Source organism: Scatophagus argus, chromosome 16 (genome assembly GCF_020382885.2).
Source record: "Scatophagus argus isolate fScaArg1 chromosome 16, fScaArg1.pri, whole genome shotgun sequence".
NCBI lineage: Eukaryota > Metazoa > Chordata > Actinopteri > Scatophagidae > Scatophagus > Scatophagus argus.
Window position 1 is genome coordinate 15,913,030 of NC_058508.1, and position 25,003 is coordinate 15,938,032.

The window sequence follows — 25,003 nt, forward strand, 5'->3', positions numbered from 1 at the left end:
ACAAACAAAATGAACTCATTCAGTATTTCATTTATTTTATAAAAAAGGAATGCAGTTAACAAAATGTTTATGTACCTACATTAGTGTTTCAGGTTGTACCGATTTAACACAGGCAGCGTGCTACTGGACACACAAGGCTATTGCACACGAGACATTTCATACAAGACAAATCATACATATTGTACAGAGATACATACATACTTACAAACATACATAGTTATACATGTATTTATCATAAAAATCATAGAATCAAGCAATGAAGTGATGGGTGCGCAGATTAAAACCTCTCCATCTAAAAAAAAAAAAAAAAAAAAAAAAAACTGGGGGAAAGCAAACATCACTGAAGCTGCCAAAGTGCTTTTCACCATTTCTACTTGCCCATCTTATTTGTAAAAGTCGATTTAAAAAACAATGAGTGGGAGAGAGATTTACATGTGTGTCTACAGGAGGAAGGTTAATCTAACCCACAACAACAGGAACCAGACAATGAAAAACAGGACTTCCTATGGCTCAAGGAAGTTGCATGTTGTAGAGTGTCAGATGAATGAGGATGAAGCTGACCTCCCAGGAGGGCAGATCTCCCCTGTGTGTTTGAAACCGGATCTTCTCCCATTTGTAATTGGGTGTGAGGGGTCTTTGGAAAGATCAGACGTGCCTGCATCTTTGGCTGCACGAGGCATATGGCTAGCAAATTAGACCAGGATGTTCACAACAAATTCTTGTTCATGGTGCTATTTAAGGCTTCACAGTGAGAGCAGCCTACCCTGTTTCATCCCACTCACTGAACGTCAATGACTTGGTAATTCGAAATGATGATCAATAATACTGTCAAAAATGGAGCACCTGCCCCAAACACTTCATACATACATTCAGCCTAATTCCCCAAGAGGAAGGCACAAACAGAGACAGCACATTGCTGCTACGTTGCTACAACACTGCCAGGACATTGGTCCCATTAGTCAAATCTGCTGCACATCTGTCATCAAGTGAAATTCATCAGTGCCAACTCATTTAAGGAAATGTGCTTTCTGATTAGGCCTTCCTCAGTGGAAACTGTTAAGATAAAAAAGACAACAGTAAAAGCAAGAGGGACAGATTATGAGGACAAATGGGACAGGGGTGTTAGTGATGAAAGCTGGAGCTGGAATATATCATACAAATCAGCGCTTACAAATGAGTTAGAATTTGCATGCATTAAATGTATGCGGATTATGTAAGTTTGTTGTAATTAATCAAATGGTTTAAGCAAGGTCTTATAGGGAGTACACAGCCCTGGTTTTGTTGAGGGAGCCCTTGTGGTATTTGGTTTCTGTAGAGTGCAGTGCTGAGTGAAGTTGGCCACTGTCTCCAGCTCTGTAAAGAATGAATGATGGATCTGAAGGCCTAATATATACATACTGTATATCAATAAAGGAGAGTTATGAGATTAAACCTTATGAAGGAAACAATCTCTGAAGTAGTCTACAAAGTGCTACTTTGCAAGCTTTGCATTGATGCAGTTCTTTAAGGCCTAAAACAACTCACCATAGCTATGATATTATGCATGTTATGTCTCGATTTTTGGCTTTTAATAGGCGTTTACATGTTTAGAAGCAAAAACAAGAACACAGGCATATACATGAAAATGGTTTGCAACTCCATATTAGTTATCAAGAGTACCCATGAAAAAGCTATTTTCACATTTTTTCAAGTTCTTACCTACAAAGTTGGTCCAACATTGTTTTTTTAACCCCTGCTGCATGGGTGAATAGACTGAATGTTGATTGTGAATGCACACAATTTTGATTGTAATAAGGAAAAGTCTGCACTGTAGACAGTCGTGTCACAGCCTTAAGGGGCATATCAGTCCCGGGTGTGCTTGCTTGTTTGTTAACATCTCTGTCTCATCACAGCCTTCTCTACTTGATCTCTTGAACATGCTATCCTTTGTCTCACTCATACTCACTCTCACTCTGTCTCTGTCACGCACACACATACGCACAAAAGCATTCAAAGATGCGTTTGCACCATATCAGACACAGGTGGTACAGTCTTGCATGATGGGTGTGGTCTGTTGTTCGTGTTTGTGGGTGCAGTGTTCCAGAGAGCTGGAGCTCTTTAGAGGGACCAGACAGCGGTCAGAGGGCCGCCCACTTTGCAGCACCCCCCAGCAGCACAACACACGCAGAAATTCCTTTCTCATGTCCTTGCTGCGCAGCGTGTAGATGACTGGGTTAAGCGCTGAGTTCAGAGTGGCAAGGCCAAAAAATATGTCCGCTTTGGAGAGGATAGGGCAGAATTGTATCTTGCAGGATGAATCTAGGAGGAGGATGGTAAAAGCGGGCAGCCAGCACATGATGAACACACCCAGTACTATAGTGACAGTTTTCAAAAGAGAATAGGCGGCTGAGTTGGTCGCTTCCTGGTGGCTGGAGCGTACAATCAAATAGATTTTCACATAGAGGATGACAATAGAGAGTAGTATGACACTGAAAATGGTGACAACAAAGACGATGTACTTCTTTGAGTAGAGTGGCAAAACGGCTGAGCAGTCCGAGAGGTTGTTGATGCAGTTCCAACCGATGATGGGCAGTCCTCCGAGCAGGATGGAGGTGACCCAACACGCTCCTATCAAAAGAAACATGCGGCACGTTTTTGTGGCGCCATACACCTTGACCTTGGTGATAGCAAGATAACGTTCCATGGCTATCGCCAGCAAGCTGAAAACTGAAGCTGCCAGAGCGATAAAAGCCGTACCCTCCCGGACGAACCACTGTATAGGCATCAGATCGAAGGTCTTTGACCCTGATAGAAAAATGTTGGCTATGTAGGCCGACCCTGCCAGCAGGTCAGAGAATGCCAGGTTGCCGATGAAGAAAAACATAGCAGAGTGGAACTTCTTGTTGCGGCAGACAGCAATGAGGACCAGCAGGTTCTCCAGGATGATGATGGTGCAGAGGACCACGATGACAATATTGAGGGTGGTGAGGTGCTTTTTGTTCTCAATATGTTTGTCCAGATCCTGGGGGGTCATGTTCTTAGCGAAGGCATAGTAGGAGTGGATCAGAGTCTTATTGTGGTACTGGGAATACTTGCTCTTCATGGTGATAGGGTGGCAGAGCACAGCGGCTTTACGGCAAAGTTGCATTCACACAGTGGAGTTGTGCCTTTTACGTAAGGACAGGAAGTGGGCCCAGGCCGATAGGGAGACTGCCTGTCCCACAGTCACATCAAAGCAGCTCTATGTGGGTCACCTGCAGACACACAACAAAGAAGAGAAAGACTGGCTTACATGTTGCACTAATACAATAAATTGTGAGAAAGCAAACACACATTTTTAGCAAAGCAATGCACTCGCCAAAGTCCTCTAGCAAAACAAAGTAATCAGGCAACAACCTGAGTCTCAGTCTGCACAGTAGAAACTTTTTTTTTTTGAAGTGACTTGATGAAGAATTTGAGAAAAGCAATAATCCTAGATTTATCTGTTAGATAAGTGAAGACCAACAATCGCATGGCATAAATGAACGGCCTCATAGAGAGTGAACACTCTGCACTCACTGTGTCCATTTGTTTCGTCCCAAACTGAACACCCACGCAGGCAACGGTTGCTGCTGTTGGACGGGAGAAGGAATGGAAAGTAATAATCCAGCAGCTCACAAGGGAGTTGTACATTATCATAAAAATTTGGTTTTTTGGATGATCATCCTTCAGGTAGAAGAATGAATAGTCTGTGAGGCAGAGCGCTGGAGCTTAGACAAAGGGCTCTGCTCACAGTCTGAAGGGGACATTCCACTAACCCTGTCCATGCACTCGGCTGTCAACACACAGCATTGTTGTGGAGGGCAGCTCATTCCACTCCACTGAGCTACCTCTTGAAACTTCAGCTCGACTTCTACATCCTGACCTGCCCCCATTCAACTAGTTCACAAACGCAAACAGCAAATCAAACAGATACTGAAGATATAAAAAAAAAAAAAAAAAACGAATCGGAAACTATTTGCATGTGGTATTTTGCGATTTTAAGTATTCAGTGCAATACAGATCTCCCACATTGTGTGTGTTATACTGAGGCTCAGTCAGAATAATAACTACACCCACAATTACATTATGTGTGCTATTGTTTTATGGACGTATGTTGTTGTTGTCTGCTGTATCTAATGGCAGAATACATAATCAAGCTTTCTGATATGGAAACAAGGGGGGGAAACCTTTGACTCAATAGGGTGTTTGTTTTATAATAAGTTTTATAATGACATACCCAAACCAATTAACCACTAATGTGGTTTCAAATTACTCAGTAAGCTCTTTTGAAGGAGCTCTTTTTAAACAAACAAATATATAAATAAATAAAATACACTGCAGCTACAGGGCTGAAAACAAAGAAAACTTGGAGGCTCTGGAAATCTAATTAGAGGTGGAGCTGGTGTCTTAAACCTGTCAAAAGTAACAGGATCTCTCTACTGGCCAGCTCCAGAGGTAATTGAACACTGATGCTCCTGCTGAATGGCTGCAGCAGCCCTTAACTGGAAACCTTTAGTGGAAACTGGGACTGAACCTCTTCTCTGTTCTGCTGGGCTTTGAGTCAAAACCCAGAGAGACTGAAAGATGAAGAGGGGACGAGACAAAGCCAGAGAGGAGAGCATGCATGTGGAACGGCATCTGGACACAAAGGCAGGAATCTGAGACATCACAGTGACGTCCACGCATACTGCTTCATCCATGTGACGTGTTGCACCGCACACACCTCTGCACATGCACATGACATATCTACACACACACAGAGCTAACTGTGACAGGCATAGAGCAGTGTTGCAAAGCATTCCCCTGCACACATGCGGCTTCGACACACAGCTGCTATTGGTTGCCTGTAATAACCCGCACGCTGTTTCCTCAAGCAGGAACAAAGAACAATAGTCTCCTTCACTGTGGAGTGCATTGCCCTTCAGCCTTAATAATGGGACAACGCACTTCCATTAGGCTCCTGCGACCGTATCATAGCAGAAATTTATTTACAGTTGAGCACTATCTCATCAGAGCTGCTGTATCAGGACAGATCCTCCACCCCATCCCTTTCAGCTCCATTAATAGACGCAAATATGAGGCTTGAGGCTGAGCACATGTACCAGCTGCATCAGTGTGATTATATTAGGTTACATTAGTGCAGCATATAATGATTTTACTATTGGAAAAGTAGGCCAACATAGACCAGCTCTGTTCCCCCCACAGTCTGAGAAAAAAAAAAGTAGGTCTTTTCTTTCAGCTCAGCTAGGTCTGGACTGATCTCTCTTGTGCTGTGTAGACAGCTCAAGGTTTTCCTGTCACCTGCAACCCTTGCCATCTGTCATCAAGGGGTTTCACTGTGCGTGGGAAACCTGACGGGCTGGTTTGCCTAGAGCGCTGTCTCATCACTGCCCTGCCCTGTCCCTCTACCCGCAGTGTGCCATTCAGACGTTTCTGCGGCGATTGGTCGGCTGGAGCTCAGACTCCTTGCTGTGTAACCCTTCTCCTCCTGACCCCTCGCCACAGCTGTGCCCCATGCTCAACCCAGACATCACTGTCACACTTCCACAATAGACATAACACATTGTCAAAAATGTTGCTACGCTTGTTCAACCCATGACTCCTTTCTGAACGTGTTTGAAGACAGTGGAACAACAGCAGTGGCACAAACCTAAAAAGTATACTTCAGTATGCCATCAGAATAGTTTAAGTATTTTAAAAAAATTATGCATAATATTACAAAGTTATAGTATATTATATGTATTCCAAGGATTAATTAAAACTTTAATAAAAAGTCCAGTTTGTTCAACTGCATGAAACTTTGCAATTGAGGCACATGTGCATTAAGGATATACTTAAATGTAACTTTAATATAATTCATCAACTTTCAGATTAGATACACTGCATTTACATTAATATTTTCTAATTTAAAAATGTTACTTTTTGACAGTATATTCAGATACTAAGGTGCGACTTAAAATGGCCCTAGTTCAAATAATTTAAAAAGTCTTCTCAAGTTCTTCGATTTAAACACACACCAAAATTGTATATATTTGTTCCAAAGTAATGCATTTACAGAAGTATGTAGATGTTGTAGATTTATATATTTAAAGTACTTTGCAATTGGGGATTTCATGAGGCCAGAGAAGATGGAAAGTTTTCTCAGTTTGAGTTTCAGAAATAAATACCAAATAAGATTGATGTGATGTGTGGTGTTCATGTAGAAATGTTTCAGGAAGACATATAACCTCATATCCTGTCTGGATGTCACACCTGAAGCTCAGACAACAAGATGAAAGAAACAACTGTGGACCAAAGGGTAAAAACGAATGGCATACATACAACATATCTGAGACCTACAATCACTGCATCTGTTTCTTATAATTTGAGGATAACACATAAAGTTGTTTGTGTTGCCATATTAATACACGCTACCATGTATTAATAGGATATATATTAATATCACAACCACAGAGAGAAACGGAAACCATTGAACTACAGTTGCAAACAGTATCAAGTAAAACGCCGATTTTCTAACATCGAAAAGATAATTCAGAAAGGAGGTATGGCTGCTGCTGAAAGCCGAGTCTTTCCTTCTAATCCTAACAAGAGACAGAGTCCCCCTCCACCCCCATCAGACTGATGGCTGCACAAAAGCCTCAGGTGTTTTTCTTCTTCAGAAACACCTGATAAGCCCCAATTAGCAGAGCGTCTGCTCACCAACAACCAAGGCAACGGCGCTCTATTACACCAGCTGCTACCTGTGACACCCTATTTAAACTTGGCTCCACTTTCTCTGGGGGGGGGGGGGGGCTAAAACAAAGACAGAGCTCCTAACCGTCGACACAACATGCAGGTTCACATTGCCATTTTCATCCACCTGCGCCGTCTCCCACAAACATTCTGACAATGTTTTTATATTTTGCATATTAGCTTATCTGCATTTAAATGTGCTTGCTGTTTGTTTATACCAAAGTATTGCTTTTATAGTTTGTGGTCTGAAACATCCTGTAACATATCTTTCTCCATCTGTTTTTCACACTCTGCTGCTCAAAGGGTATTCTGCTGTCGACACTGAGCCTGCCTGTCTTTTCACAGCACGGTCAAGTGTGTCTCCACAGATTCTGCCTTGATCAAATTCTGCAGTGATCAAATTTTCAGCATTGATTAATCTATAATTAATCTATAATCGATAATTTAGTCTAGAAGTTAAAAATACTTACCACAATTTGTAAGAGTTTAAAGTGAAGTCTTCAAATTGCTGGAACCAGCACATCAAAAATGAATAAAATGACTGATCAATTATCAAAATAGTTGGCAATTAATCTTCTGTTAGTTCTTACGGATTAATTAACTAATCACTGCAACTCTACGCAGCATGAGCCTGTGACAGAAAGGTCTTCTTTGTTCCAGGGACTATGACATGAAAAGGTTAATCATCTACATTTTCCATTTTAATGAGCTTTAATGACTTCCTGTGCCCTCTGTGCGACACCAGGCTCTTCTGTTGGGACAGACTTAATCTTTTTCTCGATTTTGACCAGGTAATCCATCATGGATACACGGGAAGCATCTGCTGCTGTGATTTGTTCTTTCCTGTTCAGTTCATATGGCCTTTAATGGTGACATCAGCATACAGCTTATCTCACAAAGTGCTTTACCTGGAATCAGAGTTCAGGTAAATAGCAGCTGTGTATGATGCACTGGAGTGATGGAAATCGTGGGCAGAACAGCAAAAATCGTTGTTCAAATAGGATGCAGTCATGAACCAAGGTGGGATTTTTTTTTTGATGCAGCAGCAGAAGTAAAATAAAATGTGTGAAAGTGACCTCATAGAGTGTAAGTACAACAAAAGAGCTGTGGCTCCTGGGAGGAAAATTCCACATGCAATGTACTCAGAACATTTCCCCCAGTCAAGTGTTGACATGTCAGACACAGGAGACAACACAACTATTACCACCACAAAGTTTCACCGATTCTACCACAGGAGCTTCAATTCTAAGGAAATGACTAAACTGAAAGTTTGCATGCTTAAAGAACACCCACGACCGTTCTCTTCACTGTTTCACGATGACATATTAGAAGTACCTGTCTTAACGCTCACTGCTCTACTAAGCCGTCACAAGCCACTGCACACACGGGCCCGTTAAAGCAGGCCTGTTTTTGAATCAAGCAGCACCATGCAGTCCTGCTGTGCAACCACAGAAAACATGGAATGAACTGTGTCTGCTGGCAGGTGGCTGCAGCATCTCTCTGCTGCTCCATCCGTCACCAGGCCCCGGGGTTTTGTGTGTGTGTGTGTGTGTGTGTGTGTGTGTGTGTGTGTGTGTGTGTGTGTGTGTGAGTGTGAGTGCGTGTGTGTGAAACCTTTTCACATCAGCACAGCAACAGTATTGATTGTTTGCAGTCAGTTTCCAGGAAAACTCATGAATGTTTCCAATATCAATGTAACTGGGACAAAGAGGATTCATGTTGCTGCTGTGCGTCCTGGTTTTTTACATGACCTTGGGCAGCTCAGACTAAATTGTCACACGCACTGACTCTTACATAGTAGCATTTCTCCTGTGAGGTCAAAATAATTCCAGAACAGTCATAGCTTACTGAGCTCGTCTTAATCTGTCGCTGTTATCTCTGTTACAAACCACACTGCAGACAAGTTCACTGATAAAACATATGCCCAAAATAGTGACACACAGCAGACATGAAGATAATAAGCCCAAACATGTGTGTTTCAACCTCAGCTTAGTAACAGTTACACTGAAATGCAATTACTTCATTTACTACATCCCCAAATGTCACTACAAGCAGACTTTGTTTTCTTGAGCAATCACCAGAAAATATTAAAGCTAAGAGTGCACAGAATGCAGCGCCTTGTTACTGTTGTTGTTTTTTGAATCTATCTGACTACATATTTACTGATGCTTACTTATATTTCCTCAAAATCAAAATAGTAAAATCCCCTGAGAGAGAAAGTCTGACACATTCTGGCAGACATTTCACTCGCTGTAGTCTCATGAGCAGAAGAAAAAGTGCAGCCTGAGCTGATGGAGGAGTGAAACGCAAGCAAATAAATCAACAGGATCTGTTATTTGGAACAACAGCGGCTCATAAAATCCCCCAGCAAATGAAAGCTATGGCTTTTAAGGGGAAGTAAGAGAGCAAACTAGAAAGAAGAGAGCCTGTTTCAGCATCATGCTGTAACAGCCGAGCTGAGAGATATGAGATTGAGGCCTGCAGTATCTCACAGTTTCTATCTTGAAGAGGAACACTACTGGAGGGAACAACAAATGTAACAGAAAAAAAAAAGTTGGCAACAAAATGTCTTTGACTTGCCAAACTAAGTCGCACGCAGACTTATACAAATCACATCCTTTTTTGTGACTAACAGAAACACAGCATTCGTCACCAGCCTGTATACGTGTCACAATACCTGCGTTAGATGAGACACAAAGAGCAGAACAGTTTCTTCTTGCTTTATTTTCATGCCGTGTTCAAGGATTCATTTTAGCTCCAAAAGCAGACCTTCCTCTCTCTTTGTCTCTCACAAAGCTAACAGAGTCACGCTTCACGCTTCTGAAACAGCATATAGGCGGTTGGATATTAGGGGGGTGGGTGTCCCAAATACATTGGGTTTCATCAGATAATTAGGGATTGCCCTTTTGCTCATCAGACATTTTGACAGTTTGAGAACAGCATCTTCTGAGGGGTGCAATCTGTCAACATAGTTCAGCCAGAGACAAAAAAGCTTGTTCTTCTGTTTATTTCACAGAGACTTGTCTTGTTTTCTGTTCCTCTCCGTCAGTCAGTTCACGTCTTGATCTCTTTGCAATACTTTATTTATAGCCACGGTTCCTGTGCTGTGGCTCTCGTGAGAGGACTTGGAGACAAAGAGCTTTGCAAAGAAGGGCATCATGCAGCCTTAGGAGCCATAACCCACATGACCGGCAAACACCCCCACCCCCCAGTCAGCTTCATTGTGGGGTGGGGGATCTCCAAGGGTGGTGTCTGAGTGGCAATTACTGTAATACCTTCACCCTTGGACCATTCCTGTCAACTTAAGTCACTAGCTTCCAAATTATTCATATTTTCGTATCGTCCTATTTGCATATTTTCCTTTCATGCTGCTCCCTGATTTACAGAGCCACGTTGTCATCAGTCTAACACCTCCTCCTCCCCTTGTATATTTTAAACTTCACCGCAGAGATCAAAAGACAAACCCACAAAGAGGTGATTAAATGCACATCAGAAAGGATTTACTTAGCTCACATCTGGAGTCGACATGTTCTTATAGTCCCCTATTAAAGAGTTCATTACTGCACATACTGTGCAATCAGCTTGTGATGTCAGGAAACTACGAAGCGCAGCACCAACAAACTACTTTCTCAGAGCTGCATACGTGTCCTGAATCAGGTTCAGAGCAAAATCCATGTGAAGTTTAATGTAGCTGTGTTGATAGTAACTTTTAAAACAAGACCCTCATCATCAATCACTGAAGACACATTTGCATGTATTTCTACAGCATGCATGTGCAAACTGTTCTGAGATTTGCTCAGCATGAAAATATAATTTTGCTATTCTCAGAAAGCACACTTTACATTACATGGAACAGCGGTAAACCACTGATGAAGATGCTAGGCTGTGAATTTGTTATGTTTCTACATGCAAAGGGGACTAGTGTTAACCACATCGTGTTTTAATGCAGACGCAGATTAGGTCTGGCTGGCCTGCATTGGAAACCTGCTCAAGTTTGCATGCTTGATTCAGGTTTCAGCCACTGTGCCCCTCTCACACCTTCCCATGTTCTTGTTTTTACAACGAGGTCTCCCCTAATGAATAGCTTTGAACCCACTTTTAGGTCTCCTTTGTCCAGGCTCCCATCTCCTATTCTACTCTGTTGCTAGACCTTGAACTCCACCCCTTCTCATGTTCTGTTGTGTCGCTGGGAAAGCGTGAGCTTGCTGTGAGAGAGCTTGTGATTATTTGTTGCATGGCCTGCTAAACATGACAACATAAATCCATGCAACAGTGTTTGTTAGCAGTGCGAGGGAATTGCTGTGACTGTGACATGTTTGTTCCATCGATGTTGCAGAGATTCCCAGTGCACTGAACATCATCACAGAGTGTCACAGGACAGCCGGCCAAAATCAAATACGGAACCCAGCAGAGAAGAAGAGGGGCTGGCAACAAAGCAAAGCTTCTCCACAAAGGAAAATGATACCATCTACTCAGACTGAAACACGGGGGCACAAAGCCTTCCTGATTGCTTCTGCCTAGTGCCTGCTTGATAAGATGATGTATTGATAGAGGCCCTCCATCTCTCCTCGTGGTCCAGCATAGGAAAACAACTCCAGGCTGCTTTGGCAAACACAAATCCATTAAACACAGCTCTGTTGTAGGAGAAAAACACGGTTGCCTGGAGAGGGAACATTGTTGTGTCCACACAGCCCACAGTTGTTCCACAATATTTTATACAATTTAGGATTTTTTTTTCTTTGAAGAACAAATTTATTTCTTGAAAAACTCTTCTGATGTCAACATGAAGTGGCTTTTTACACAACTTTGCCGAGCCTTGTGCAAAGTTTGGGCATAGCAGTTTGTCAGGAGACATTTTGTAACAAACACATTAGAAAGTGAGTCTTGCAGTGGTGCAGGTTTGCGGTGCTGGTGCAGAGTATATGCAATGCAATGTATATGCAACAACAGTTCACTTCACTTCACTTTGACCAAAACAAACCCTGTCTGAAATGGATATTTGAGGAGATGTCATATTAGCTTGACGTAAATGCAGTCCACATCCACTCAATCTGTCTGTTGCAATGGAGCAGCCTGGCCTCTGTCATAACCCGGCTTGTGTTTGGCTCGAGGTTAATTCCATCATGTCTTTAAGGCTGGAAAGACTGAAGCTGAGGCATTTACAGGATAAACAATCTTAACAACTCTTTCTTACAAAACAGGCCCACCACGGCTTGCTATTTTACCTTATTTTTTAAGTAATTCATTATCGAATCTGAAAAAGCTCATCAGGAGGAGATACCGAGTTAATGTTCAGTTCCAGACAAAACTGACGTCTTTAACAGGCTCTAACTGGATGCATGGTGGCAATTCAAAATCCAAGAAAACTGTCTCCTGTGTACTTCTGGATCTGAGGAGGTGGGGTGTTGGAGTAATCCTGTTTTCCAGCTGCACAAACAAAGCTGACTGGATAACAAAGGCTTCCAAGAGAGAAGAAGAAGAAGAAGAAGAAGAAGAAGAAGAAGAAGAAGGAGAGAGAGGAGGAGGAGGAGGAGGAGGAGAATGTCTCCAAAACCACAGCATCTTCATGTGTACCTGCTCCAGGATCACTCCAGAGCGAGTGCTGAGAATGACCAGAAATCAAGAAACCACGACATGACCGCACTGATTAAGCCTGCCACCAGAACAGACATTGTGAGCTCATAAATCACACTGTGTAACCTAAAGAAAGGTTTAAAAGTGCTACCAATCCCACAGCACACAGCAGCTCCAGCAGTAACCGGAAACCCTGTGTTCAACCTATGTGTCATTGTTTCTGAAAGCTGTGTGATGTCTCTCATCTGTAGAGCAACCCTGCACACACAGAAAAAGCCTATCTGAGCTCTGAAAACCACTTACAGTATTATTTCCAACTGGCAGCATTTTGAAGCAAACTTGAAATGTGACAGAAGAACAACAAGCCTCATCCTCACCCCAGAAAGTGTCAGGAAATCCTGGCATGCTGCTACAAGCATCAGCGCCTGGTCATGGGGGGTCTCATAGTTTGCCCAAGTCCTTCAAGTGGAAAAGGAATGTAACAGGAGACTTTCAAGCTAATGGATTCTTTCATTGGTTAAAACGCCTTCCTAAAATAGTCAGAGCCCCTTTTTTCTTCACCAAGTATCAGCTCATGTAAATGTTTATACAATAATCAGAACAGCACTGACAGGATCTTCTTGCAACTCGGAGAGGTTGTGTTTAAAAGGGAGACAAAGATAGATAGAGCGAATAGAAGTGTGCATGTGGTATTTCCCTAACTGCCAACAAAGAGCAGTCTTTAGCGATATCCTTTCCTCAGTCACAGAAGACGCCATATTTATTCCTCTGATCTCAGACACTCCCAGCTCTTGGCTGTGAATCATAAAGCTTCATGCTGTCAGCTGTGTGTTGTGACTTGCGCTTCGGCAGCTTGCGAACAGAAGGCGTTTATTTTGCTCCAGCTGCCACACCCAAGGAAAGTGTTTTTCAGGGACAGAGAGAGTACCAGCTAGAACTCTCAGCCTGTAGAACCCTGCCTGCAGAATGCTATTAAAATCACAAAGAAAGGCCCAAAAACAATGCATAAGCACATTCACTGTCTCTTGTGATCCGCTAAGCTTCCTATTCTTTCTTGTAAGTTATGTATATGAGCTCTGACTGGTTTCGTTTAACCAGGTAACAGCCTCGATGCCTCTGGCAGGTCACTCCTCTGATCTTTCAGTGTTGTTACCCGCCCGATCTGGCTGAATAAAGTGGTGAGTGTAGACAACAAAAGATAAGTCACTCTACCGACAGAAAAGCCTTCTCGTTGTTTCCTATAAGCAGACCGCTCTCAGGCCTGAGCTGAAACCCGAGCATCTGTCAGGGATCGACACCACCCACTCACTCACCCACCGCCCATCCCCGCCTTCAACCCCCTAGTGACCTGCTCCATTAAAAAAAAAAAAAAAAAAGTCTTGAAAATCCAGTTCCCAGCGCTGAATTCCCATTAATTTATTTATCCAGTCATGCAGGCAGTTATACATCTATTTATTTATTCAACTCATCTATTTGTCTTCATTTCTCACGCTGTCCCTGAAAGTCCCCACACAGCAAGTTGGGGGTCAGCAACATACAGATCCTGAACTCATGATGTCATGGGCTGCTGGACTGAGCCATTCTGCCTCAGCTCTAACAGAAAAGATCCCTCTGTGTATACTGCTGAGACTAATACCATGTGTGCTTCCTTGCCTGTGGAAGTCTGCGTGCGACTGGAGCTGTGGAGCATCTGTTCAATGAGCCAACGCCGTTCACACCTCACTGAGGTTACTCTCACCACGGCTAAGGATGGTGGCATGAGTAAAGAAGCCTGGCAGCGATCGAGTTGGTGGGGCGGCGGGTGTTGTTCCAGTGCGGTGAGCTATGCGGTCACATGTGCCAAACGCAGACAGCCAGACGGCTATATCATGCCCTGTCTTCAGCCCGTCCAAGGCATGCTGGGAGAAACACCTGGCTCCAAACAAACCAAGCTGCTCTTGCACAACACCACCATCAATGAACCTGCTGACAAGGCCTTCAACACTTGATAGTCCTCTCCTAATGCTGCTGAGCGTGCTTCCCCTTCAGCCCCTGCTGCTGATGTTATCATTGTAGGACGTTTGCTTAATTCAATGGGTTTTGTAGCATCCGTGTGCATTCAAGAGTTTGGTTTCTCGCCTTGTAACCTCAGCTGGAGTTGTGATAATGTCACCATAATAAGCTTTTGCAGTTTACCAGACAGCCTGCTGACGTTGTGCAGACTAAACGGGACCAACCACAGGATAGAGGATGATGGATGGGGCCTTTTATCTGGGCAATAAACATTAGTTCCTCCACCTTATCATCTTATCTCAGTGTGATTTGAGGATTCTCCCACAACAGGATGCCTCATGAGTGGACTGCTGACACCTTCATATCCACCCCTCTGCTGGGTTTACTCCTTTGGACACAAGGAAATAACATGCTGTTTGGTGGTGATAAGCAAACAGGCTTACAAAAAAAAGGCACAGACTGAAATCCTGAAAATGTTCAACACAACTTTACGCTTCATTCTGACATACACTTATAACAAAAATATATTCTCTTGTATTTTGCCAGTTTCCATGTCTGACAACAATGTACTGAAGGCTGTTAAGATCTCTGGCCTGTTAAGGCTCTGAGCTGCCTTCCTTTTGGGAGCTCATCTCCAACCCCATGAGATTAACTCCGGTACATGGGGATAATGGGGGCTTTTGTCTTATTAATACATCCTTTCAATACAATGCCTTCTTTAGAGTGACGGATGAACAAGCCTCAACAACATCGGAGGGGGTCAGAGCGGGAGGAAGGGGGGGTGAGGCTGTGCAACGGCTCTGAGGAACCGTGTGTGTGTGTGTGTGTGTGTGCGTGTTTGGACCCCCTGAGAGGACGCGCCTGGTGTGTGCATGCAGCTCATCTCAGCCTCAAACAACAGCCATACAGGCGAAGTATGATGCGGCACACTGCACTGACACCCCCGCCCCCCCCCTCCCTACCACCGCCTGTATGATCGACAGCTGTAGCCTTGTCTGTTAATATGTAACACCGCGCTATTATTCATTAAAACACACACACTGTGCTTCACAAACGCGGCTGTCACACGGAATCCAAATATTCACTGTGGCTGCAGGCTGCAGGAGAGTTTCTGCTCGTGGCGAAGACAAGTTTCAGCGGCGTGTCGCTCAACGTGTCAACGACACATTTTGAATTTCTGATCGTCACGGAAGCTTTTCACTTTATTATTAACTCGGCTGATCGATCATGGATTAGCCTTGCGGGAGGAGCGCGTTTACGCGTTGAGGACATTCAGATGTTTTTAAACGCCGAGACATGATCTTATTCAGTGTTCAGCTGTGTAATCAGTTTACAGTAGCACAGACATATCCGATCCTTTTGTTGGGTTACACAAGCAGACTGTCACACTAACAATACTTTAAGAAGGTGCCACTACGTACCCCATGAGAGTTATGGTGGAGAGCAGCGAGAAGACGCTTCGACAAATATTCGTCTCCAAATGCCCTCACATGTGGCCAGCAGTTTCCACAAAAGCTGCGTTAAAGCTCAGCGCTTTCCTCTGCTCCGGGATCGAGAGGCACCGATGACAATCAAAAGTTTGGCGCACTACGACGCGGCGTCTCCTGTCTGGTTTTTTGGTAAATCCATACTGTGCGCACACACAGCGGTTTAAAGTCATAAAGACCACCAGAAAGCGCGGCGACTCCAAGAGAAATGAGGAGGAAAGAAAGCCAAAGCAGATCTTTTTCTTTAAAGCAGAGATCGCACTTTCTCCTTTGTCGCTCTAATCCAAGAGCCGGTCTGATTGTCCTCCTGCTCTCTGAGAACAACAGCTCCACGGGGCTGTGGAGCGTCAGGGAGGCGCGCGCACACAACACGCGGACGCACACACAAACACACACCCACACAGAGCAGACAGAGTATATGGAAACGTCATATGTCCATAAAGAGACGCGAGTTTCTGGATAGAAATAGCAATAGCCGAAGAAACTGCAATTAATATGGAAAATACTTTTTTGAGCCTATTTCTAGACCTTTTCCCCCCACTCTGCACACAAATGAAGTCCAGATGTTCCACCTCTTTACTTCCTCTCTGTGAGCAGATCCCAGCATGAACCAAGAGTCCACTCTGTTCAACTCATTTCCCCCTTGAGCAGCAGGCAGCTGCAAATGCATATCTGCAAGTCTGCGACAGTGTAATGAAACTAATACATTCTCCACGTTTAAAAGAGTGTGAAAAGCAGACATCAGTATTTGGCCTGCCCTGTGACATTTCCTTTCCAAACCACACTATTTTGTTTGTTGTTTTATTAATGAGTCATTGCTGTAATTTTCACGTTTCTCCCTTCTGTCTGGGGATAGGTGCAGTAAGGAAGGCGAGGTGAAGGTAAGCCAGGGCCTGTTAGTCATCAGGGCTGTGCCTAGACCTACGGGGCAGGTGCTTGTTCCAGTTAAAAAGAGCCTTTATCCAACCCCAGAGGAGGTAATAATGTTCTTCACTGTCATTATGCTGAAAGCCAAAGTCATCACAAGTGGCTATGATGTCACGTGTCTACGATAAGAAGAAGGAGCTGCTTTATTCTGCTATAGTATCAATTAGTTATCTAACAAAGCATCTAAGGAAGTCCCCCCCCCCCAGCTTCTGCGCTAAAGATATTTGGATTTGCTTTGCATTTGAATTGCAGGGTTGCTGAAATGTTTCAGATTCATGTTTTGTTTCTCAGACGCTGATGATTCCAAGCAGAAAATATGCAAATCCAAACAGAGAATGAAAGACTTTGGCTGGGACAAAACTGAAAGTCTTGAAGGCGATGAGTCAGAGTTCAGATTTGAGCTAAAACCCTTGAAAAAGTGACCACAGTCCAGGAAGCAGGTGGTACGTCTTCAGACCCACACATGATGATCTACCTGGATGAATGACGTCAGAGCACACTACACAGGGAAAACACCCCACTGCTCATCATCCAGTCTACTATGAGAGTCAATGAAACATCCCCAATACGTGAACAGTTCTCAAATCTGTCTGAGTTGCGTCTGGTCTCCACCAAACATTTTCACAACTTTGACTCATGTCGTGTCTGCTGATGGTTTCCTGATGGAGAAAGGATTGTGATTGTGCAACCACCCTCACCACACTCACCTCCTCTGCCCCCGCATCAGCAGGAGCAGCCAGCAGCTTGTATGTGGAAGTTTGAAGAAAAGGAGAAGAACAACTTGTAGGGGGAAAAAAAATAGACTTTGCAATACTTCTGTTACAGTTGCCAAAATCTTACAGTCTGTGATTTCAGGAGATGGTAGCAACGTTTAACGGTTTAAACCGTGCATCTTCAAAGCCGCCGTCATTCCCTTTGTCTGTATTCTGAGCTGAAGTGCTGGCAGGTTGAATCAGCAGTGTGTAATGGAAGTATAATTGACAGGCTTTATGGACTGACTTCTCACTGTCGGCGGGTTTATGATGGGACTCATTCACCAAAGCTGGCCCACTGCTGTGTCTCTCACTAAGCTTTTAGGGGAGGGGTCAAGAGCCCTGACCTCACTTCCTGTTGGGGCTCCTCACAAGCATTCCATTGTCTGTGAGAACGTGCATGGGCTCGGGGGACTCTGCACATCTGGCAGCTGTTATTAGCAAGTCTCTGTACCCCCCCCTCCCCAGCCCCCCACCTCCCAGAGGAAGATTACAACATGTGCGGGTGGATGTGCACCTCAAAATAAACTCTCTGGGATAGTACTGTTTCATGTGTTGCCACAGCTCAATTAGAAAAGGGATTTATTATTTCATTATTTTATTTCTCTGACAGTCACGACCTCTCAGAAGTTAGTCTTGGCAATAAATTGGGATAAATCAATAATAAAAGCAATAATTACACATTTTGGGAAATTTCCTTTTGGAGAGTTAAATGAGATGATAAAGCAGTGTCACGTCTGTCAGCCAGCATCTGGTTAGCTTAGCACAAAGGCTAAAAACAGGTGAAACATTTAACTTTGCAACAAAAGCAGAACCTGTCTGCTGTTACCTCTAATGGATACTACACTACATTTCCTTTGACTATTCTGTGTAAAAACTGAAGTGTAAACAGAAACTGATTCATTTGCAGAGGGTTATGTGTCTTTTGCTTTCTTGACTGGGGCCAGTAACTTCCTGGAAATCGTTTGTCAACTGCCCCTGATCGAGAAGTACCTCAGTGTTTTCATACTTGGTTCTCCATATGGAATTTCAAAATTTAAATAAACAAACAAAAAAACACCTTGTCACCTTCAGTGACTGAGAAAAGTGCAGTGCTTGCTAGAAGCACTGAGACAGGCTGTGGTTTGATCTTGGGCTGAACTTGCCAGAAGTGTGACAATAAGCAGGTTGTAAGTATGAGACTGAGACAAGTGCGGCGACAGAAAGTAGGTAGTTCGTGAGACCTACAAAGGAAACAAACCATACTACCTGGATTACTCATCTCCAGTCATTTTGTCAAAGAACTGAAGACCTAAAAAGGCAAAGTGGCTAAATATTTTACTCTCCTACCTTTTGACCCAGGATTACACTGGGGATGTCATTAACAGTAAACTGTTCTCTGGCTCTGTGTTGTGTGAAATGCGGGACTTTCCGATGCGTTGGTTATCCAAAATTCTACAGTACGTAAAGCTTAAACACCAATGCAACTGTCAATATGTAACATATGAGAGGGCAAGAGGGCAAACACTATGGTCCCAACAGGCCATGGCGTGCTCATTGTGTTCGTGTAATGAGTCATTGCTGTGTTTCTTATGTACACAGATCCATCCAGACAAAACACATCTGAAGATAACAACTGTTTTAATTTCAAACAGAAAGTAAGTCTTATGGGAAGGGACCCCCTCACTCATCACTTCCTCATCCAAAAAAAAGGAGTCTGCTAGTCTGTGTGAAGACCTTCCTCTTTTCACTTGCTATAATGTATACTTTTAGCACTGAAGATATTGTATAGAGCATATATATATATATCTATCATAGTCAGGACTGATATGAGGACTGATTCGGACGACTGCAGCTCAAAGGAGAAGGAAATGTGCTGTGTCTGTAGTTCTCATACATTCTGTGCAGCATGACCATGTTGTGTGTTTTTGACACCTTCGTCTGACACATCTTCTTCACATTTGAAAGTGAGCTAACACCAAAATGTTTTCACACCACGGATAATTTATTTTCTTTGTCTTCTATATTTAAAAAATGCGTCTCTGGTTAATAAACAGGACCTGCGATGAACACTGCAGATGAACTGAAAGCTCTGCTGCTTTGGTAAAAGCCTTTAAAAGGTATAATCTAGGACACTGGACGTGCAGTTAATTGACACAGACAGTGCTTGTGGCAGTAGTGGAGGTTTGGTTTCTTCTCTCAACACTGAACGGCACAAGTGCTGCCAGGAGTCAGCGCGGCTTATCTCTCTCTGCACTCCAAACACTGGGCTTAAGTGCTGGCTGTGCCACATGTCTCCGCTGTTCACAGGTTTAGAAGAAATCTGTCCACCCTGCATTCACTCTGGCTAGACCTGCAGTGTTATCTTACTGCTTATCTAGCAGCATCTAGCAGCCTTCTTTTGTCCTGCACAAAAGAACTCAAATTCTTTTTACACTTGATCTGTTCATTGGGATGAAGTCTGAATTACATTCAGGTCAGTTTATATACTCACACACAAAGGAAATCTCATGTGTCGGACATGAAAGCCAGAGTGTTTCTTTTAAATAACATAGCGCTTTGTGTCTTAATTTTTCCTGTTTGGGTCTTTTCTGTGTTGCATTTTGTCCCAGGTGCCCACAAACAAAACATTATATATTTGTCTCTCTGGTGCTTTTACAATTTGTCATCGCTCCACCCCTCTACAGAGGCGTCTCTCACGGGAGTATAGAGTTACCTTATTTTTACAGTCAGGCTTGAAAAGACTGTTCCCATGGTCCACTTCTGCACCGGTTTGTGTACTGGTTACCGTGCTTGAGTGTTAGTATTGGGTGTCTGTTGTGCTCACTGTCTTATGGGCCACTGAAGAGACGAGTGTTAGTGGATAGAGAGGGGCCCACATGGCTGGAGTTGGGGGGGTTGAGAGTCATGACTTTTGTGGCTTCCTGCAGATTAGGGCAGTGTTTATAGAGCTTTGCTGAAGTACCCTTAGCAAAACACATTCTAATCCAGGCATCCATTATTACAAACTTCTCCATTAACATTAACCAAGAGCACATGATTTTTTTTTCGCTTTTCATTTTAATACTGTGGCGGCAACAATAGTAGAAGTGATGCAACTCACATCAGACCTGTGGTCAAACAGTCATTTTGAGGTTGGAGAGGTGTCTTTTCTGAGATGCAGAAACAGGCCAAGGCCTCACTTTAGTTTAGCGGAGCACCAGATTGGATCCCTGTCATTTAATCTTCACAGGCATCACGGAGGGCACAGCTAAAAATCTGTTGTTTTGACCTGAAACCATATGGCAGCCATCAGTGTTTCCATCTTTCCCCAGCAAAGAAACCAAACCCTGACATTTCTTGCTAATTTGCTGACGAGAAAGGTTTGTAAGTTTGTAGTTCAAAAGGTTAGTCATGGGCTTGCATGCGCATGTTCATGTGGACGAGATGAGTAACCAAACTGTAAGTCATTCTCAGGAATCAGTCATGTTTTTTCAGTTTACACTGTGGTGTGCTTCACGCTGATGGAGAACTGGTTTGCTGTTCTGTCACAGCTGTGATAGCTATATAACATCTGCTCTCATTCTTTGGCCTCAGTGCTGGTCGGGTTCAGAGAGTGCTACGTACTTGTCGAGGTAACAGAGAGGCTTGGTGCACAGATGTCGCACAGCAATCACTCAGGACAACAGAAACAAACAAACAAAAAACAAAAAAACAAAAAACAAACCTGTCCATCTTTGTCCACTCGTTCATTTACTCACTTATGTGAAGATTTTGTGGGGAAAAAGGGAAAGAATGACCCCATGAAACAGTGTGGTAAAGGTGCTGAAAAAGGAAACAGAAAAGGGATGGATGTGTGTAGGCAGAGGGGGGAAGGAAACGAAGTGACGTTAGTCAATAGAGGGTAAAATAAGCTTTCAGTAACCAGGTCAAGCATGCATCTATTGGAATCTTGCCTGCAGAAGCTTGCATGTTGCATGTACTGCTGAAAAAAGGAAGCCGGACGAAGTGTGTTGATCTCTGTGTGCTTTTTGCTTGAGGCTCCGCGCTCTGTATTTGTTTGAAAAGTGTGCTTACAAAAGAGCATTTGTGCTAACACGTGCGTCAAAAGGTACACATTTCTCTCCTCGAGCAGAGCTTATGGTCTGTTTCCTGGCACTTGACTGCCCAGGTCAATGTTTGGGGGGTCATCAGATAAGAAGGATCAGGGCCATTACTTTAAACCGGCAGGTTCGTACCAGCCCCTCTCACGACCTGTACTCCTCTCCGTACCGTCGGTTAAATGTCATTGTTCACAGAACCGAGTTATGTTGTCGAAGTGGTAAAATGTATACAAAAAGAGACAAAGAGTGTGAGGACCATTGGTTGGAAGACAGCGGAAGTTTAATTCTCACACCCTCCTGATACAGCCTGAAGCAATGCTGTCTTTAAAGCTCACACACACACACACACACACACACTCAAAAGAGGACCCAGACCAGGGCCTGGATGTGGCTCAGACAAGACTCATTTTATTTGCTTCCAGTATAACTGACACAGTTTCGTTTTTGAATGGTCAAACAACAGCTTAATATTATGATAGTGCATGCTTTAGGACTTATTATCTTCCAGCTAACACGTAGATAAAGTAGGTTATTTACAATCCTGACGGCAAAAGAATTCATCCAAGTAAATAAAAAGAGAGCACAGTTTTTGATCTATATTCAATCGAATACAGCATAAAGACATTTAATATTCAAACTGATTTAAATGCTGGATTCTCTGAATCTTTTAATGATGTTAAGTACTATAGATGGCGAAATCCCTAAATTTCATGCGCTTGCGTGTTGAGAAACGTTGCTCTTAAGCTGCTGGACTATTTGCCCCACGCAGTTCTTCACAAAGTGGTGAACCTTGCCCCATCGTTGCTTGTGATCAGATGAGTTAGCATTTTACAAATGACCAATTAATCTGTTTACCTGCGCAATGTTCCCAACAGCTTTTTACTGAGCATTACGCAACATTCCCAGTCTTCTGTTGCTCAACTTCTTTTGGCATGAATAAGCATATGCTTAGAATAAATAACTAAGTTGATAAGGTATAACATTAATCATCTTGTCTTTGTAATAATTTTAATTAAATTTATGACTAGCATGTCACAGCAGTCTGTTTTATTTACTTTCATACCCAGCGTCCCAACTGTTTTGAAATTGGGGTTGTGGGTACACCATTAATGAGAAAGAAGAAGTCATGTGCAGTAATAATTTGATTATTTATTTTACAGTGTACTTTACTGTGTCATAATAAGTCCACTTTGAACTGCACTGACAGGCTCCCAGGTTTATGGGCTTCCTCCCCTGTGGTCAAGCACCACGCACCACCCGTGAAGTGCCGCTTTGATCACCACACTGCACGCATTATTCCCATCATCATCTCACTTCCCTCCCCAGTGTTTATTATTGGCTACAGCTGGAACACCTTCAGTCTCTTGGACCTCACTCCACCAAGGTCATGCTGACAAAATCCAACTCCACAAAGCCGGAACAAGACCACCTCTCTAACTAACCTTAACTCAAGTTAGTGAATGCAGACGTAGCAGCCATTAAGATAAGCGAGTGTCAGTGAATGAGTTCAGATCAAATATATCAGTACGCCCATGAGTTAATGTTTATCTCTGCTGAATGACTGTTGTCATTACATTGCATGTCGCAGTACACGATTTCTTGCCCGCCTCTTCCTCTTTATTTACATGTGTTCTGTTTCCCATGACCTCTGACATCTGCATGTGGAAGATACAGTGTGAAGCCTGAGGAGCATCACTTCTCTGTTATCATTAATGTTATCCATGTATCAAATGGTTTGAAAAAGCAGAAACACTCTCATTGAACCTTTCGGTAGGTCCTTTGGAGGCACAATGGCTTGCCAGCCTCTTTCATAAAAACTAATAAACAGGTTTACACTCATCGTGGCTGTTGACAGTGTTGCGTTCTGTCACTTTATCTGAGTCATGTTGTAAGCCATGTTAGTGTTTGTTTGTTTTTTTTTTTAACTATTTGTAATCCTGTGTTACATCACTGCACTGTCGAATTAAAATCCTGCTTAAAGCCAAGGTTTAAACATTGCTACAGAGGTTCCGGATTTTTCTCACCAAATAGAAATTTAAATGACAAACTAGTTTGTGGGGCAAGTAACAAAGAAAGTTTGTCTGCTGGATTCAAAAGTGCATCCTTCCCATTGCTTTCAATGATGCAGGGGATCAGAGTTGAAGATGGAGAAGGAAAATTACAGTCTGGCTTTGAGAAATTGGAGATATTGGTACAGCTGTGATCTAATTAGCATGATGACCTCACTGGCCACACCCGAACAAGCTCAAAATTGCTTATCACCCTCGGTAAAATATGTAATGGCCTGTGCAATTAAAATAAAGTTACCAAACTGCAAGTTAATCCTCTCACACACACTAAAAGCGTGTCTGTAGACACACACAATACACAATAATTTAAAAAAAAGATAATTAACTATGGCTCAAGACATACAATATCCCATCGCAAAATAATCACTACACTTTCTAATGACGTCCAGATGTAACTTTTTCCTTGCTGAGGGCCACGATGACTAAAGTGTGCCGCCTCCTGCTAGATTTCTCACTGAGGTAATTTCAAGAAGCCTTAACATCAGTGGATATGTCGGCACACATCTGCGAGCAAGCTTTTCACATGATGGTGATGACTGTTAGCTCATGCCGCTGCTTGCCAGCTGGGTTGGTTCTGCTTGGAGAATTGTGAGTCATGCCATTAGAGATTAAAGTCTGCATGGTGGCACAGGGAGATATACTGCATGGACTGTTTACTAGTCAGACTGCAGGTCTGAACGGGGTGATATCCAGTGTGAAAAACATATAAAGAAAGATTCCTCCAGGCAGCTGGGGCTAATGATGGGAAAATTCAGAGGTGTGCATGTGTATGTGCTTGTGTGTTTGACTGAGAGTTCGCTTCCAAGTATTCAACCCTGAAATGAAAATCTGGCAACATTGCAGCTGCCACAGAGAAAGCTCCATAAAACAGACGAATATCGCTGCTGGATAGCAAAAAAAAGAAATGTGGCTTTAATTAACAGCTCACATGAATTCCTCTATGACTGGCAGCAGCCTAACTAACCTAAAGCAGATTGAATTGGACATTCTTCCTTATGGCAAGCTGCAAAGGGACCACAGTTTTTACTAAATTTGAATGGTGTTGCTAATCCAGACCCAAACTTTTCCTCTGATGTTGAACCCACACATACACCCACACAAAATCAGTCTCAGTCATATTTTTGGAAAATCATTTTATAAATCAACACTTAAAGATATTTATTAAATAAAACGATAAAACAGCTTCATTTTGTGCTTCTAAATATTTAGCCAGTCAACCCGTCACTTTTTCGTTTCTCGTTGCTCAGATAATTTCAAACTGCCCCCAGCTTTTGTGACTGCTTTGAAAAACTTCTGGCTTGCCTGCTCAACTTTGTACCTCTTGTGAATGCTAGTTACCTAATCATTCGCTCTGCTGATCTCATCCTGCTCTGTCAACACAGCAAAACTGTTGATCTGAAACATGGGGA

At 43.1% G+C, this 25,003-nt stretch overlaps 1 protein-coding gene across 3 annotated transcripts; it reads right to left on the reverse strand.

Annotated features, from left to right (window-relative positions):
- Window positions 1-14: 14 nt before the first annotated feature.
- Window positions 15-16,969, reverse strand: s1pr2 (sphingosine-1-phosphate receptor 2). 3 transcript variants are annotated; one of them, XM_046416576.1, is made up of 2 exons: window positions 15,720-16,445; window positions 15-3,233 (listed from the first exon to the last, which is right to left on the reverse strand). In XM_046416576.1, the coding sequence occupies exon 2, from the start codon at window positions 3,125-3,127 to the stop codon at window positions 2,012-2,014; it is 1,116 nt and encodes a 371-aa protein (XP_046272532.1). In that variant the 5' UTR covers window positions 3,128-3,233; window positions 15,720-16,445; the 3' UTR covers window positions 15-2,011. The 3 variants fall into 3 exon arrangements, 2 of the variants coding, with proteins under 2 accessions (XP_046272532.1, XP_046272533.1); XM_046416577.1 differs by lacking the exon at window positions 15,720-16,445 and adding an exon at window positions 3,538-5,755; XR_006845754.1 differs by lacking the exon at window positions 15-3,233 and adding an exon at window positions 13,678-14,686 and having other exon boundaries at window positions 15,720-16,969.
- Between the last annotated feature and the right edge of the window lie 8,034 nt (window positions 16,970-25,003).